This window comes from Neolamprologus brichardi, chromosome 14, assembly GCF_056152115.1.
Source record: "Neolamprologus brichardi isolate AB-2024 chromosome 14, ASM5615211v1, whole genome shotgun sequence".
Classification (NCBI taxonomy): Eukaryota; Metazoa; Chordata; class Actinopteri; order Cichliformes; family Cichlidae; genus Neolamprologus; species Neolamprologus brichardi.
This window is the reverse complement of record NC_142117.1, coordinates 706,503-724,330: the sequence shown is the minus strand read 5'-3', so window position 1 is coordinate 724,330 and position 17,828 is coordinate 706,503. Positions and strand designations below refer to the sequence as shown.

At 42.1% G+C, this 17,828-nt stretch overlaps 2 protein-coding genes across 2 annotated transcripts; both read right to left on the bottom strand.

The window, feature by feature from the left end:
• Positions 1-2,337: 2,337 nt before the first annotated feature.
• Positions 2,338-3,389, bottom strand: LOC148098662 (stonustoxin subunit alpha-like; the record flags this gene model as incomplete). Its single annotated transcript, XM_087851409.1, has 2 exons — positions 2,338-3,165; positions 3,314-3,389. Coding segments are annotated over 2 exons (636 nt in total), but the record flags the coding sequence as incomplete, so codon positions are not given.
• A 4,580-nt stretch (positions 3,390-7,969) lies between these two features.
• LOC118453469 (protein NLRC3-like) lies at positions 7,970-17,261 on the bottom strand. The gene is made up of 6 exons (XM_087851408.1): positions 17,253-17,261; positions 16,692-16,893; positions 14,740-16,537; positions 13,517-13,690; positions 13,110-13,283; positions 7,970-8,225 (listed from the first exon to the last, which is right to left on the bottom strand). Exons 1-6 carry the CDS (start codon positions 17,259-17,261, stop codon positions 8,033-8,035), a joined length of 2,550 nt encoding a protein of 849 aa, XP_087707534.1. The 3' UTR covers positions 7,970-8,032.
• Positions 17,262-17,828: the final 567 nt, after the last annotated feature.

The following is a 17,828-nucleotide window of genomic DNA, read 5'->3' as shown; positions in this document are numbered from 1 at the left end:
CACATGCAGTTAGTGGGGTCAGGTTAACTGTGAGTGGTTGTGTCTCTGTGTTATTCCACCTTAATAAATGACTTCCTGTTAGCATTAAGTGCTTCTGTAGGACTTGTGGAGATCAGAGAAATATTTCACTGCTATTGTTCATGGTCATCATTGCTGGGTCTAAAGTCAGACCCCGCTGATCCCAGAACTTATTCCCGTGAAAGAAAAACAAGGCAACAGCGATCGATCTTTTCACTTGCAAGGGAGGCCTTGTCGGTATCTCAGCTCATCACAAATGACCTCCCCGACCGCCCCCTCTTGCCTCCTTTTATTGACAATGTTCACACAATAAACTTCCCCACGTAACCCCCCTTGGTTACAAAGACAAGGCACTGTGTGTGTGTGTGTGTGTGTGTGTGTGTGTGTGTACTGCTGATCAAAGGGTCATATAACATAAAAGCACAGGAACATCCTTGGTCATAAAGAGGGTAGTCTCCCCCACACCCTAGATAACACAGTGAAGCCATACAAAGGGGAGCAAGTTTACCAACATCAAACAGACCTTCACAAGGATGTTCCTGTGATTAAAAACACTACTGCCCCCCTCCCGGAATCTTAAGGATCTGGGGAGGGGAGGACAGGAAGAATTCCTTAAAACAATGTACAAATGGTAACATAAAAATGACAAACATTTAACAATTCAGCTTAACAATCATCATTACCATTGCATTAATAACATTAATAACATAATCTACAGCATTGATATTGTATTCAGATGTTTAAACATATTGGCACCCAATTAACTTTTATTACAGGTGCAGTTATAACCACTTTAAACTGTTGAGTTAAATCTATAATCTTAAATGTTTATATGCAGATTACATTGCATTATAAAAGAAAGGCTTAACTCTGAGTACACTCTGTGCCAAAGTAGACAGGAAGCGCAGGCTTTTGCAGAGCGTGCTTGTGAAAGTGAAACTAAAGCAGAATCTAAGTGTGAGTTACTTTCAGGAGCTGTTGGGAGGATGCTATTTGAATAACCAGGTATTCATTGTTATCTTTTATTCATTTATATCCTTTTTATTAAGCTTTGAGTAGTGGCATTCATTTACAGCATTTATTCAATATATTACATATATATAGTTTTAGTAAACTGCTACACATCTGAGGGTGGCCTCTGTCTGGTTGTGAGCGTTAGTGGGTGAGAGGTGACACAGAGTGCCAATTGAGGTCAGGACACACACACACACACACACAGTGTAGGTAGGCTTATGTTCTAGGTGAGAGTTCAGATATATTTTGTTTGTAACTGCATTTTTGTGCGTGCAGAATTGCTAGTTTGTTGCAGAGCATGGCCCGAGGTTTTGGAGAAGCGAGAGCAAGATGAGCTACCAGAAGCACCTGTCACGGAGGCGAAGAAGATGCTCTTTTAAACTTTGTTAAAGTTGTTAACGGAACGTTTGTGGTTTTGAAACTTATGCATATATTGTATCTGTTTGACGTATGAGGGGGCGTCATGAACAACAGTGTCCTGATGCTGCATCATTCAGCTCTGTGCCCCAGTCAGCATCACTGTGAGCTACCAGTGTCAGTGTTTCTGCCCTTTTCCTGTAACACTACACTCAGCACAGGCTCAGTTAAACTCTGTAATCTTCACTGTGTCACAGAGTTCAGTGAGTCCCGTTATTCACAGTATCAATCAGATCATCAGAGAACAGCTGATCAGCAATCAGTGGTGCCAACAGCACCTCCTGTGGTGAGAGGATGCAATAATGCAATGTAGCATTTTTACACTCAACACTTCCAGTCATGGAAACTGTCTGTTGGATCTGTTTGACGTTGCTTTCTTGTGTTGCTTTCTTGGTTAGAGTTCCTCACAAATGTCCAGATTATTCTTCTAATGAGGCGTCGACCATGTTTTCAGTTCTTTGGAAGAAAACATCGCCCTTTGCCATCCTTCCTTTTCTTTGACTTCTTCAAATGCAGCTGAACTCCAGCTGGTATTTTATTGGACTTTGCAGCTGTTTCTGGTCATCAGTTCATTCCTGCAAACCTCTGAACGTGAACAACAATGATGCTGCATTGCTGGCTCATCCCAAAAGGTTGATTCTGTTCATCTGGACGTTTTCAGAAACGTTTGCTCACTGATCAGGTGACTTCTTCAGTCTCAGCTGACTGCAGCTTTACAACCTTACAAACAGCACATTTGCACAATGACTGAAACCAGCAGCAGCAGCACCTGATATATATGATACTAATATAATACATATACATATATAATCCATACTAATGATGAAGGAACTGAGCTCACAGTCCATTGTTCATTCAGTGAACTACTCAGTTTATTTTGGGCCTTACAAATGCTCACTCTGTTTGTACATCACTGTCAGCAATAGACTCATTCTGCTGTGTGGACAGGAACACATGTGACATCACTTCCTGTTTGTTTGTGACTGAAGAGGAAGAAGTTTACAAGGAATCATTTAGAAGAGTTTCAAACATCAACTGATTGAATCCATGAATCTGAAAACGTGTTTGTGAGTGAAAGAGACAGACATGTACAGACTGAACTATCTGTTCAACAGTCAGAGTGTTTCTGTAACAGGAGACACTCTTTACACCCCACTCAGCACAGGGACACTGAGGCACCAGGAGACCAGAGAAACCCAAACCCAGGATAAAGAGTTTGAGTGAATGTGGTGTTGAAGGTGTGGAGGTGGATCAGAGTGTCAGAGGAGACTCTGTAGAAGGACAGAGTGCCAGCAGGACAGTCCACATACACTGCTGCTCTGTTAGAGACAGAGGAGGAGGAGGAGGAGGAGGAGGAGGAGGAGGAGGAGATGGATGTTTTTCTGTTATTGTGCCAGACATAACGAGGAGCACCATTATAGCAGCTCAGACTCCAGGAGTGATCATTTCCTCCAAACAAACAGTCATCACTGCGTCCTTTCCTTCTGATGCTTCTGTAACTCACTGATATAAAAACGATTCCTCTCCACTCGACCTCCCAGTAACAGCGACCAGTAAGACCATTTCTACACAGCAGCTGATAATTAAAACCATCAAATCTGTCTGGATGATCAGGATATGACTGAACCTCCTCCACACGTGTCACCCTCCTGTTGTTGTCAGACAGTTGGAGGTTTGTGTTCACTGTGTTTGTGTCGATTGTGAGTTGACAGGAATCTGATGGAGAGAACAAACACAATCCAGCTGCAGTTATTGATCCATCATCTGTTCATTGATTGACACTTTGATGATGACTCCTGACATGATGAAGATGGTTGAATGTGTGCTGCTTTGTTTTCATGAATCCCATTAAAAACACACTTACACTTCCTCAGACCTGGTGTCAACCATCGGACTCCAGCAGGCTCCACCCTGAAAGGAGGAGGGGGGTCAGAGCAGCACAGTCAGCATGCACACATGGACATTACATGGCTCTCATACACACACTGTTACACACTGAGCTCAAAGCTCGGCTCCACTGTTTTATTCAAAGAAATCTACATTTATTTATCAGCACATTTAAAAACAGCTTGAGCCAAAGTGCTGCACAGAGTAGAGAGAAAATAGGAAACATACACAGTAATTACTATAAAGACTCGTCAGAATTGAAAGCTACAGAGTACAAATGTGTTTCCAACCGGGTTTTAAAAATGTCGAGTGTTGGTGACGACCTGATGTGAAGGGCGACTGTTCCAGAGTTTGGCTGCAGCGATCGATAAAGCTCACCTCTGTTTTTACGTCTAGTTCTGGTCAGAAGCTACTTATCTGCAGACCTGAGGGCTCGACTTGGATTATTTTGTTAAAGAGAGATAAGATGGAGCCAATCACTCAGAGATTTAAAGACAAACAACAAGATCTGGAAGTGGATTCTACCACGTACTGGTAACCAGTGGAAAAAGCTGGAAAAAGCTGGTGATGGTCGTCTAGCACAGACCCACCGCTGGAACCAGACAATTCATGAGGGAGAGAACTGTGACAGCGCCGTTCCTTCACTTGACCTCAGTCGCTCTCGTCTGCTCCCTCGTAACACTGCTCTTTATTGAGGTTACATGAATATGCATAAGTTCATTAACATGTGACGTCTTACACAGGTATGAGCAAAGAGTACCAGTCTGTGCATAGTGTAGGTGTGTGTGTGTGTGTGTGTGTGTGTGTGTGTTCCAGATGTGACCCTGTGACCCCAAAGCTGGTGCTAAGAGTCCAGCGGTCCCCCTAACAAAGGGCTCTTATACTTAACCAGATACAGAGTAGGTGTCCTCCTAAACCATAAATCAGTAAGAGAAGGTACGACCTCTCTCATGACCTTAAGGTGTGTGTGCATGCCGGAGCACTCTGGAAGGCACACAGAGTCTTTACAGACTACTAAGGCTACGTCCACACGTACACGGGTATTTTTGAAAACGGAGATTTTCCGTTTTCGTTTTAAAAAATAATCCCGTCCACACGTAAACGTAGAAATGAAGGAAAACGCTGCTAGGAACATGCAAAAGCAGCAGGTGGCGCTATATTCCTAACCGTGCAGAAATGTTGGCCAATCAGAAGTCTAGAAGCCTCGGTGGGAAACAGTAAACAAAGCTGGGGCATAGAAGCAGAACCGAGTCGTATGTGTGGAGGGACAGTAACTGTGTGTGTATATGTAAGCATTTAAACACTGCAGAGACAATTAACAGTAACAGTATTGTAGAAATTCATTTCACCGAAACAATAACGTGGCGCACAGTGTGACGTCAAAAAAGGCGCACACCTTTGACACTGCGTTTTCTGCATTTTCTCCATTTTCTCCATTTTTCTCGTCCACACATAAATGCAAAAACTGAGTTTTCAAAAATATCCACCCTGGCCGGAGTTTTTAAAAATCTCCGTTTTCAGTGACCAAAAACGCCGTTTACGTGTGGACGAAAGGTGCAAACGCATAGAAAAATCTGCGTTTTCAAAAATACCCGGGTACGTGTGGACGTAGCCTTACGGTGTGTTCACACCAAACACGATGGACGCGAATAGAGCGTCAGGTTTACATGTAAAGTCAATGGGGGTGACACACACGATGACACGCGATTGCAGGTCCCGCGTGAATTCGGAAGCAGATTTGCGTCGCCAAAACACCAAAACGCGTGAAATGCGCGTCAGTGTAGCGCGTCTGGTGCGTTTGACTCGCGAAAAAAACCACGCGCGTGAGTTTTTGTGTTGCATTTTGTGCATACGCGCGTTTCGCATCTACCGCTCGAGTTGGAAAAATCTGAACTCCAGCGTCAAATCGCGCCGTGACAACCAATCAGGAGCCTGGTGACTTGGCTCTGACCTTGGTCAAAGGGGCAGATCCAGCCAAAGCCCTTCATTCTTCATTCAGTATGGAGGAAAAACTCATCAGTGCCGTGGCTAATCACCCAGAGCTATATGATGCTAGCTACTACTTCTACCGAGACAGGAATAAAAAGGACCTAGCTTGGAGACACATAGGTGAGGAGATCGGGCAACCTGGTAAGTTCATTCCTCCTTCTTTTTAATTTTCAGACTGACCCGATGAACCCGCGCAAAAGCTACCAAGCCCGCCTACTGTCCCGCTATTTTCCCACTGATGTACAAATACCTTTCCGCTAACAAGATAATGCGTTTATTCAGAGGACATCTGCAGGAGAAAGTGGAAGAGCCTCAGGGACACTTATAATAAGGAGAAGAAGACAGAGAAGGAGAAGAGGAGTGGGTCTGCAGCAGGATCGGGGAGAAGATGGAAGTTCTTCGCGGTCATGGGGTTTCTGGACCCCTTCCTCACCCCGCGGGAGACAAGCGGCAATATGGTGCGGACCGTGGAGAACTTCTCCCCCGAGGACCAGGGACAGCCCGGAGAGGCAGCAGGGGAGTGTCAGTCAGAAGGTATGTTTAAAATGAATTAATGTAGGCAGTTAATTTATGCATGTTGTCATACAGGAATATATTTTGTTTATTAATAAACAGTAAACAGTAGTCCCACTGTTCATCCGTCACTGCCTCGCCTTTTCACTGATTTTTTTTATTGCACCGTACAGCTTTCAACGATGCGCATTGCATTCTGCAGCCCAAATGACAAATCTCCCCCGTGTCGTGTCTCCTGCGCTTGCCAAACTTATCATGTTTGGTTTTGATAACCATCACGTCCAATAGAAAAAAACAGCACAAAAACACTCATAACTGTGACCGTCATTCGGAAATAGACACCTGCACCGGGAGCAAAAAAGGCGCACAAAAGTGGCGCCGCAGACGGAGAAAAAGCGCGGCATAATACTTTTACGTTTTAAAATCGACAAAGGTTTGCACTTTGAGAATCAACTTGTGAGAACAGTGACTACTGTTCATGTGCTGCAATAAATGAGAGCCCACTGTATATAATAAGTATATAAGTATATAATAATATTATATTCTCTATGACTATTGTCTTCAACCTGTTAACATTTAATATTGTCTTTATAGAGTCAAGTAATCATGCAGCAGAGCATCCCCTGTCTCTTCTCCTGGCTCCCCAGTCCCTGGTCCCTCAGCTCCTGCTGCTGCACCCACAGGTATGAACATCAAGCACTGACAGCTTTTTACTTGCTTGGATTCCCTTGTGATCACCTTTACTAAATATCTACAACCAATCTGTTTATATCCTGTTTTTTTCTAATTTGAAAATGAAAATCTAGTAGCAGCCTTCTCATTGCTTTGTGTTGTTTTGTGCTGTGTTTTACAGGCCCACAGAGGAGGACAGCTCGAAGGCGGGCGAGGGACGGGTCCCAGGACGGTCCATCGGCGATGGAGCTGGCCATCCTGGAGTCCCTAAAGAGGCCACGCCCGTCTCCAATAGAACATTTCCTCCTCGGCCTTGTTCCTGTTCTGGAGAGCATGCCGCCTCAGACACAAGAATTCGTGAAATTTCAAATTTATAAATTAGCTTTTGAAAACAGCACAGCTGTGTTAAATTTGGAAACATTGGACCCTAATGATCAGCAGTTTTCTGATGAGGCAGCAGCTCTCCAGGGCAGAAACAATGTTCTTATTTTTCTCCTCCTTCTCCCTGAGGCTCTTCCACTCCAAGCTGGGTCCTTTTTATTCCTGTCTCTCTGTAAATAGTTAAATTTCATATATTTATGTTTAATGTTTTTGTTACTGAATTTATATATTTTTTCAAATAAACATTTATAATGACTAATGTCTCTGTTCTACTACACAGCAAATATTGGCACCCGACTGACACAAGTAGAATTTATTTCATATTATACTAATGACAAAACATACTAATACAGTGGCATGCAAAAGTTTGGGCAACATTGTGAAAAGTAATTATTTTCCTTTACAAATCGTTGGTTGTCACAATAAAAAGTGCCAGTTAAATATATCATATAGGAGACACACACAGTGATATTTGAGAAGCGAAATGCAGTTCATTGGATTTACAGAAAGTGTGCTATAACTGTTTAAACTAAATCAAGCAGGTGCATAAATTGGCAACACAAAAAAAGAGAAATGAAATAAATATTTAGTGTATATCAATGTGTGTCTCCTATATGATATATGTAAGTGACATTTTTCATTGTAACAGCGATTCATACAGGAAAATGATGGTGATGTTAGCTGCTCCTGTCTGCCTCTTTATCACACACAAAGACTGAAATGATTCACAGCCTTGTTTCATCCTTCTGTCAGTGTCACTGACTGTCACTGTGACTGTGGACATACAGCATGGGAAACATACACATGGCTGACACTTTATTAGGTACACAGTGACCACTATCTCAGGTAAACCGGTGACCTAATAAAGTGTATTTAAAGTTACAAAATGTTGTCTCTGTCCAAATATTTATGGACCTAACTGTAGGTCTACTTTTAATGAAACTCTCAACATGACTTATCAGTTATCATTAATGTTCCTGCAAACAGACTCCTTGGAGACCCCCTACGTACTATCCAGCAAGACTAGTGTGTCTGTCCCTGAAAATATTCCTGCATGTGTGATTGTTCATGTCTCATCTGCAGGAAACAAACAGGAAGTGAGTGAAGGACACAGGAAATGTTTCCAGCTCGTCCTCCTCTATCAGACATTCTCTCCATACCTGAGAGTGTCCAGTCTCCAGCCTGGATCCTTCAGTCCAGACGACAGGAGCTTAATTCCTGAGTCACCTGGATGATTGTAGCTCAGGTCCAGCTCTCTCAGATGGGAGGGGTTGGAGCTCAGAGCTGAGGCCAGAGAAGTACAGCCTTCCTCTGTGATCAGACAGCCTGACAGACTGCAGACACACAAAACAACAATCAATCTTTTAAAGATCATTTTCTGTTTGTCATAATAACATCTATCCATTTACATCCATTCAATGTAACTTTATTTAAAAGTGACAATTCCCAACAGACAACAACAGTCGTCTGAAGCTGTTTAACAGTGTAAGGTAACAGCCTCCAATATTAGAGAGAAAGCCCCAAAAACCAGACAATCCACTGTGAGCAGCACTTGGTGATGGTGGGAAGGAAGAACTCCCTTTGACACAAAGATTCTCCCAGTGAAAACAGGCTCCCGGAGGAGAATCTATCAATCAATCAATCTTTATTTATAAAGCACTTTTCATACAAAGATGTAGCACAAAGTGCTTTACAGCCTCCAGGCTGGGCACACAGCAGGAGGGAGGCAAAGAAGCCCCCCAGCCAGTTTGAGAAGACCCACAGAGCCCCAGCAGACACGGTCGATCACAACCCCGGTGCAGAGAGCCCGCTCCGAGGAACCACTGGAGAAATGACCTAATAAGAGTATATACAGAATAAAATAAAATAAATAAGAATGGGATACAGTATAAATATAAATATGAGTAAGAAGATAAAAAATGAATAAGAATAAAATCAATAAATATTAGGTAAAACCTAAATTAATAATATAAATAGAATAACAGGATAGAATAAATAAGCATAAAATAAATAAACGTTAAGTAAAAGCTAAATTAAAAAGGTGGTCTTGAGCCTGATCTTAAAAACATGTACGTTCTCTGCGGCCCTGAGCTCCTCCGGCAGGCTGTTCCACAGACGAGGACCATACCACTGAAAAGCTGCCTCTCCATGAGTATGTGTCCTGACTTTGGGGACAATCAAAAGGCCAGTACCAGAGGACCTGGACCATTAATACATTTAAAAACCAATAAAAGAACTCGATCCTGAAACACACGGGGAGCCAATGCAGCGATTCTAAAACCGGTGTAATGTGGGCCCGCCCTCTGGTCTTCGTCAGCACACGAGCTGCAGAGTTTTGTAAAAGTTGTAAAGGTGAAATATTCTTTTTGGGGAGACCAGAGAGCAGGGCAGTAATCAATGTGACTGGTAATAAAAGCATGCTTAAACATCTCTGTGTTGGCCTGAGAGAGAATAGGGCGGACTCTGGCTATATTTTTTAGATGATAAAATCCAATTTTGGTTACATGTTTAATATGTGGGATAAAACCAAGCTCAGAGTCAAAAATAACACCCAGGTTTTTCACTTGTAGTGAAGGGCATAGTGAAGATGCCTGTAATTTAGACAAGAGTTTCTCTCTCTGAGCCTCAGGACCGACGATTAAAACTTCAGCTTTGTCCTGGTTAAGCTGTAAAACATTTTCTGCCATCCAAGATCTTATATCTAAAATACAGTTAAAAAGGGCACCCATTGGTCTGGTGTCATCAGGAGAAACGGAGATGTACAGCTGAGTGTCATCAGCGTAACTGTGGAAGTTCACTCCATGCCTCTTGATGACACCGCCGAGAGGGAGCATATACAAATTAAAAAGTACAGGGCCTAAAACCTAAAATCGACCCTTGAGGCACACCACATGTCATTCTATGGATCTTAGAGGAGCATGTATCCATACTCACCATAAAAGTTCTGTCTGAGAGACAGGAAGTGAACCAGTTGTGTACAGCACCAGAGAGGCCCACCATGTGTTTCAGTCTGTTTAAAAGAATAGCGTGGTCTACTGTATCAAAGGCTGCGCTTAGATCCAGCAGCACCAGGACTGAGAGCTTTTGGGAGTCCCAGTTACATCTAAGATCATTTAAAACCTTTAGGAGAGCAGTCTCTGTGCTGTGGTTCACCCTAAATCCAGACTGGAATATCTCCAGGATCTGTCTATCATTCAGAAAGTCATTAATCTGAGTAAAAACAAGTTTTTCTAAAATTTTACTTAAAAATGGTGAGTTGGATACAGGTCTGTATTAAAATCATTACAATCCAAATTGCTCTTCTTCAGAAGGGGCCTCACCACCGCCGTTTTAAAGGCAGCAGGGAAGACACCCAACTGAAGAGAGCAATTCATCATATATGAAAGCTCAGCTTCAAAAAAATCTACCATGACTGGTTGCAGGGTGAGGGGAAAGAGAAGAGATGAGCTCAGAGAGACACAAAAGTTAAGGACAGTCGTGACATATAAAAGCATCAGGAGTGAAAAGAGGGGAGTGGAGAAGAAAGCAGAGCATCATCAACAGCCTGAGCCTATAGCAGCATCACTAAGGGATGGTTCAGGGTCACCTGATCCAGCTCGAACTATAAGCTTTATCAAAAAGGAAAGTTTGAAGCTGATCTTCAAAGTAGAGAGTGTGTGTCTCCTGAACTCAAACTGGGAGCTGCTTCCACACCAAGTCCAACATAGCCAGGCTGAGTCGTTAGATTAGTCCAAAGTAAAGTCAGAAAGTCATTATTTGTGTCACATTTTAGTGGAAATGTACAACAACTGTCCAAAAGTTATTTCTAAATCTGATATTAAACAGTTTAAATGGTGAAAAAGAAAACAGAGTCAATAAAAGCCTCTTTAGAGGGTCACAGTTTAAAACTCAGACATTTAAACTGGTGATTCTCCTTCTCTGCTTCATTTCCTCTCTAGACTTCCTGTTCCTAGGAGGGATTTGATTGGCTGAACGTCCTTTTAGCCTTTCTTTAGTTCTTTGGGTGCTAATCAAAGAGGTAAACACACGAGTCATGTGACGTGACATAAGTAGCGCTCTGATTGGTTGGGATTGACAAACTATGGTGCTGTTTGCAAGCTTAGCTTTGCAGAGGCAAGAAAATCTCTTAGATAGGGATGAGACGCTCCACAGTGACGTTTCCACACTTTGGAGCTTCTGAATTGCAGATGTTTGGAAATGCTGCTCCAACACTTGGTTCAAACACTCAGATCACGTGACCTCAGCTGCCACAGGTGGCATACCTGTGGCTTCCATGTTAGCTTCAACAGGTGGTCAGTGTGAGAGCAGAAGATGATATCAGTGACATCCGAACAAGGAAGGAAGAGACTGTTGAAGGCAGCGAGCTGTGACTGCTGTGAACAGTGTTCTCACACTATTTTCTCCCTGTGTCAACATACATGAGGCTGTTTCAGCTGCAACACACCACAAACACCTTTATACAACTAAATATACTGAGAGCACACTGCTGTGGTTGCTGTGGTAACCATTCATATATCCAGCTGTTTGTGGCCGAGTCCGCTTCCTCATCCTTGGGAAAAACTCTCAAAGTTTGATGCGTTTTTGACTTGAAGCTTTTTGTGATTTGGTTTTATTTGTTGTTCTACACACTGTGAAACAAAGCTAGAAGCCCCTGTGGTACAGTGGGGGACTCAAACCCAGGACCTAACCTGCTCCAACAACAGTCAGAAGGATTTTATTAAGTCTCATTTTCTGTTCATTAGGAAAACATCAATAATGAAGAGCACATGTTTATAGAGGCACATTCGGACCAATGACAACAGTCCATTCACACTGACCTCCACCTTTTTAAATGTGAGTAAACACATCATGGTTCTGGTGCTGATGTGGTATCTGGGACAGGTGATGATTTTGAACTCAGTCTGAGGTTTGATTACATTGAACCTGCACTGCTTTCTCCTGTTTATGACACATTTATACCCAAAGTCTCAGCTGGATAACAAAGAACGAGGAAAAACACATTTGTTGAGAGAATTGTTAACCTGGTGGAATTGTAATAAATACTGTGCCTCTGAGTCCTGCGTGTGAGTCCTCCAGCGAACTCAGCATTAGAACCAAACAGAAACATTTCTACTTTTTCTGCAGCACCAGCTGAATGAATGGAGCCTAAACTCCAGTGACAATGAGACACATACAGTGTGACTGCTGTGACTTTACAGCTGGGCCTCTTTCACTGACATTAGTTAGATATGACTGAATCTATATCACACTTAAAGATTTCTGTAAATGAAAGAATCAGTGAAAATGAGGCACTTCAGTTGATTTTAAACAAAAACTCTGAACATAACCTGATCCAGACCAGGTTATTGGTTCAGCATCAGTAACCATGGTGATGTAGCCAGGTAAACACAGAGCTAGACAGAGACAGACAATTTATGCTCACAATCATACATCTCAAGTTAACCTTGCATGCATGTTCTTGGACTGTGGGAGGAAGAGTACCTGAAGACAACCCACATAGACCACACTATCACCCCTATTTACAGAATTATAATCTAATTAGATGATAAAGTAATAAATTATTTGGTATTTTAATGAAAATACATTTTAGCAATAGTTTATAGGTCAACAATTATAGTTTTAAAAAAGTGACAAATCAAACAGTCAATAAAATCTTCTACAGCTGAAACTAATGTAGACAATGTCGGGGGAGGAAGTAAAAGTAAAAACCAGAGACGATAACTACCAAAATAAAACAGGAAGTGAATAACACTCAAGCTCACTTTAAGCTCAACAGACAAATTCTGTTTTGTATTAATCTACTGTTTTGAATTTTTGTTTACATTTTATGTTTAATTGAGGCAATGAGTCATATCACTATGACCAAATATATATTTCATCTTTTCAGTCAGAAATAATCAATTGATCATATTTTTATTACTAAATTTTTCTGAAAATCAAATTCTGATATCTGAACAAACAGCTCTGTAAAAACCTTCAGAATACAGGAATCGAACTAGAAGGTTTGGTGGATGAAGCACTGCTAAAATAAAGAATTTGGACTCAGAGGAGCAGATGGGACATTTCATTGCAAATGAAAGAAAGAAAGTGAACAAATATCACTAAAAACCCCAGACGCTAATTTCTACATTCAGACTTTTTTAAAATCAATTTCCTGTTTCTGCAGTAATAGAAATCAGGTTTAACATGATCATCAGTGGAACATTTTAAATCCTGACCTGAGAGTTTCCATTTTACAGCGTGGACTCTTCACTCCAGCAGACAGAAGCTTCACTCCTGAATCCTGCAGGTCAGAGTTACTCAGGTCCAGCTGTCTCAGACTAGAGGACTGGGAGCTGAGAGCTGAGGACAGAGCTTCATAGCCTCTCTCTGAGAGCTTACAGTGACTCAGTCTGAAAAATGACAGATAAACATTAAACAAACACTGTTATTAAATTGCAATGAGGGTGCACAAAAGAGTTTTTAGATTTTGCAATAAATCCTGTTTTTTTACTAAGAGTCAACACTAAGAGATGACACTAACATAAAACTATTACAGAAGTTTAACTGACTTTTTTCTCATTTAGTGGCTTCTTATTGGTTAATTCTGTCAATTGATGAAAAGCACAACATAACTTGATCTCACCTCAGAGTATTCAGTTTACAGTGTGGACTTCTCAGTCCTGCAGAAAGAAACTCCACTGCTGGATTTTGCAGGTTGTTGTTTCTTAAGTCCAGCTCTCTCAGTGTAGAAGACTGGGAGCTGAGAACTGAGGACAGAGCTTCATACCCTCTTTCAGAGAGATCAGGGACACTCAGCCTAAAAAACAAAAACAAAATAAAAACATGATCTCAAAAATTGTCATTTGATACCAAACTGTTTGTGATTAATTTAAATCACTTCTTGTGTTGAACCAGTGTAAATGTCAGTGTCCTCCGGGTCCTCACTGATCATTGCATTCTGTCACAAATTGTCATGGTTCACAGACTGTGTACAGTCGGAAATCAAAGTGCACGACATAGGAGAGATTGAAAAACAATCAAGCATGCAGATCTAACAACAGGAAACCAGAAGAAACACGAGGAATATAATTGATTCAGCAGCTGCAGATCCTTGGAACTGTACTGGTGAGGACGATTGTAACATATAGAAGTGAACTCATCTTCAGCTGAGCAGTGCACTGATGCAGAGCAATAAGACCAGAGGAGGAATGAGGGAGTTGATCACCTATGGGTCCATCACAGTCTTTGAACGTCTTCAGTCAGTACAGAATCATGCTGCGAGGCTTTTAACCAGCACATGAAATAGACTGGACATTACTCCAGTTTAATCTCGTCACACTGGTAACCAGTTCATTTTAGGCGTTATTTAAAGATTTAGTCCTTACTTTTAGTCCCAGTCTATATTTCTGACTTTCTACAATCCTACAGCTCTTCTCACATCTGAGATCTTCCAGTCAAAGGCTTTTACTGGTCCCACTAACTCATTTATTCAGACTCTAGTATTCAGAGTGGCCTTTAACTAGTTTTAGGCTGTATGATGTTCAGTGTTTGCTGTTTAATGTTTTTATCTTCTGTGTTTTTTATTGCCTGTTTCTATTGTAAAGCACTTTGTGGTTTTTGACCTGTGAAAGCTGTTGTATAAATAAATTTTACTTACAGGATGATTCTGGACATGACTTTGATAAAAGCTGACACCCAGATATGTTTAAGACACTCTGATATTTACTGCTGCTATCAAACATTAACTATAATATACTGTATTTAGTGCTGATGATCATGTAAGAAAATATGTTTAAGTTTTTAAGGGTCCATCACACATTACACGGTTTATGTTATAAATAAAAGGCTGATCACATGTTTACTCACAGAGCTTTGTTGGAGGCTTTGACCACTGGCAGCAGCCTCAGAAGAGCCTCCTCTGAAGCAGAGTATTTCTGCAGGTCAAACACATCCAGATCTTTTTCTGATGACAGTAAGATGAAGACCAGAGCTGACCACTGAGCAGGAGACGGTTTATCTGTGGAGAGACTTCCTGATCTCAGGGACTGTTGGATCTCCTCCACTAGAGAACGATCATTCAGTTCATTCAGACAGTGGAACAGATTGATGCTTTTCTCTGCAGACAGATTCTCACTGAGCTTCCTCTTGATGTACTGAACTGTTTCCTGATTGGTCTGTGAACTACTTCCTGTCTGTGTCAGCAGACCTCGTAGAAGAGTCTGATTGGTCTGCAGTGAAAGACCCAGGAGGAAGCGGAGGAACAAGTCCAGGTGTCCATTTGAACTCTGTAAGGCCTTGTTCACAGCACTCTGGTAGAAGTGTTTCTCTGCAGATTCTCCTTTTTCAGATTTCTTGGAGGTTGTTTGTCGTTCTTCCAGCAGATTGAGTCCAGAGTTGATGAAGGTCAGATGGACATGAAGAGCAGCCAGAAACTCCTGAACACTCAGATGGATGAAGCAGAACACCTTGTCCTGGTACAGTCCTCTCTCCTCTTTAAAGATCTGTGTGAACACTCCTGAGTACACTGAGGCTGCTCTGATATCGATGCCACACTCTGTCAGGTCTGATTCATAGAAGATCAGGTTTCCTTTCTGCAGCTGATCAAAAGCCAGTTTTCCCAGAGACTCCATCATCTTCCTGCTCTCTGGACTCCAGTGTGGATCTGTCTCAGCTCCTCCATCATACTTGACCTTCTTCACTTTGGCCTGAACCACCAGGAAGTGGATGTACATCTCAGTCAGGGTCTTGGGCAGCTGTCCTCCCTCTCTGGTTTCCAGCACATCCTCCAGAACTGTAGCAGTGATCCAGCAGAAGACTGGGATGTGGCACATGATGTGGAGGCTTCGTGATGTCTTGATGTGGGAGATGATCCTGCTGGCCTGCTCCTCATCTTTGAATCTCTTCATGAAGTACTCCTCCTTCTGTGGGTCAGTGAACCCTCTGACCTCTGTCACCATGCCAACACAGTCAGGAGGGATCTGATTGGCTGCTGCAGGTCGTGTGGTTATCCAGAGGTGAGCAGAGGGAAGCAGTTTCCCCCTGATGAGGTTTATCAGCAGCACATCCACTGAGGTGGACTTTCTAGGGTCAGTTAGGATTGTAGTTTTGTGGAAGTCCAGAGGAAGTCGACACTCATCCAGACCATCAAAGATGAACACAACCTGGAAGTCTTCAAAGCTGCAGATTCCTGCTTCTTTGGTTTCAGTAAAGAAGTGATGAACAAGTCCCACCAAGCTGAACTTTTCCTCTTTCAGCACATTCAGCTCTCTGAAAGTGAATGGAAACATGAACTGGATGTCCTGGTTGGCTTTGTCTTCAGCCCAGTCCAGGGTGTATTTCTGTGTTAAGACTGTTTTCCCAATGCCAGCCACTCCCTTTGTCAGCACTGTTCTGATTGGTTCATCTCTTCCAGGTGGGAGTTTAAAGATGTCTTCTTGTCTGATTGTTGTTTCTGGTCTGTCTGGTTTCCTGGATGCTGTTTCAATCTGTCTGACCTCATGTTCATCATTGACCTCTGCAGTCCCTCCCTCTGTGATGTAGAGCTCTGTGTAGATCTGATTCAGAAGGGTTGGGTTTCCTGCTTTAGCGATGCCCTCAAACACACACTGAAACTTCTTCGTCAGAGCAGATTTAAGGTTACGATGACAAACTGCAGCTGGAAGTTCTGAATAATAATAATAAAAATACAACTTCAACAAATATATTTTACAAAACGCTGATGACATTTTCTGACCCACTGAGAAATGACTGAGCACACTGGTGTCATGAGTGTCTCATTTATCTAACAGCTTAAAACCTTAAGTAAGAAATCCTCTTACGTCTCTGCAGACGGTCAGCCAGCTCCTCCTGCTTCATTCTCCTCAGGAAGTCCACTGCGATCTTCACAAATGCCTCTCTGCTGCTCCTCTGCTCATCATCCTCCCTCTGAAACTCCAAGCACTGGGGCTTATTTGGATTCAGAGCCTTCTGGATCTTCTTCAGCTCGTTCTTCACAAAAGTGATGATGTTGTCCTCCAGCAGCTGGAACAGAATACTTTATGAATGAACCACCACTCTGAACTTCAGTCTACAAAACATCCACTTCTTTACGATCAAGGGGCATATCATCCACGAGCTCTTCACCAATTATAAGTTTGACTTTATCTGATTAACTGAGACATTCTCCACAACTCCACGGTCCCAAAACGTTGATTCTGTTCATATGAATGCAGTGAATTCAGTGGGAGAAACATTTCACTGGTGTTCAGAGCTGAACTATCAACAGGTTGATGATCGAAGCCAGAAACTTGAAGATGTTATAGGTGACTTGTCCACAAACAGATGTATAAAAATCATAAAGTACATTACAAGGACAGCATTGCCCAATCAACTCTAATTACTATGGCCATGTTATCTCTTCTAATTAAGGTACAGACACTCAAACTAGCTGCTTTCAGTGAGAAGTCAAATGTCTGAATATGAGCTGGAAGCTGCTGAGAGTCCTCCCTCCTTCCCATGGGGTTTACTTTCTCTACTACTTTCACTATAAACACGCCCCTTTCATGCACCTGCAGAGGGCCACCAGCAGATGGAGCTGTCTTAAACAAATCCACTTGGATAGTTAGCTGTAGATGATTTTCTCAGTATGATTGTAGGATTTTGAGATACTCTTTAGATTTATTTAAACTCTTATATTGTGCACAAGTGTTGAACGACCCATAATTTCTCTGTACTTTTCATAAGAGCAGCCAGAATTTCAGCTAGTTTTTCTTTTGCTCTGCAGGCTTTATGAAGGTGTGTCAAAGTTGTTCTTTGGGCATTGGCTGCTTTTTAAATCATTTTCAGTCCTCGTACAGGAACATTCTTCAAGCTAAATCCAAGTATATTAGACCAGAGTAAACTTGATAGATATGCGTGTGTGTGTAACTCTTAGAGCTGTTTGGCTGCTTTTTATGGGGGCTGGGTCTTTGGAAAGT

Bases quoted from the DNA above. Each gene is read 5' to 3' on its own strand.
- LOC118453469 (XM_087851408.1), bottom strand. The intron at 16,538-16,691 runs GTAAGAGGATTT...ATTATTATTCAG, and splicing joins GGCTGACCGTCTGCAGAGAC to AACTTCCAGCTGCAGTTTGT. The intron at 13,284-13,516 runs GTGAGATCAAGT...GTCATTTTTCAG, and splicing joins TGTAAACTGAATACTCTGAG to ACTGAGTCACTGTAAGCTCT.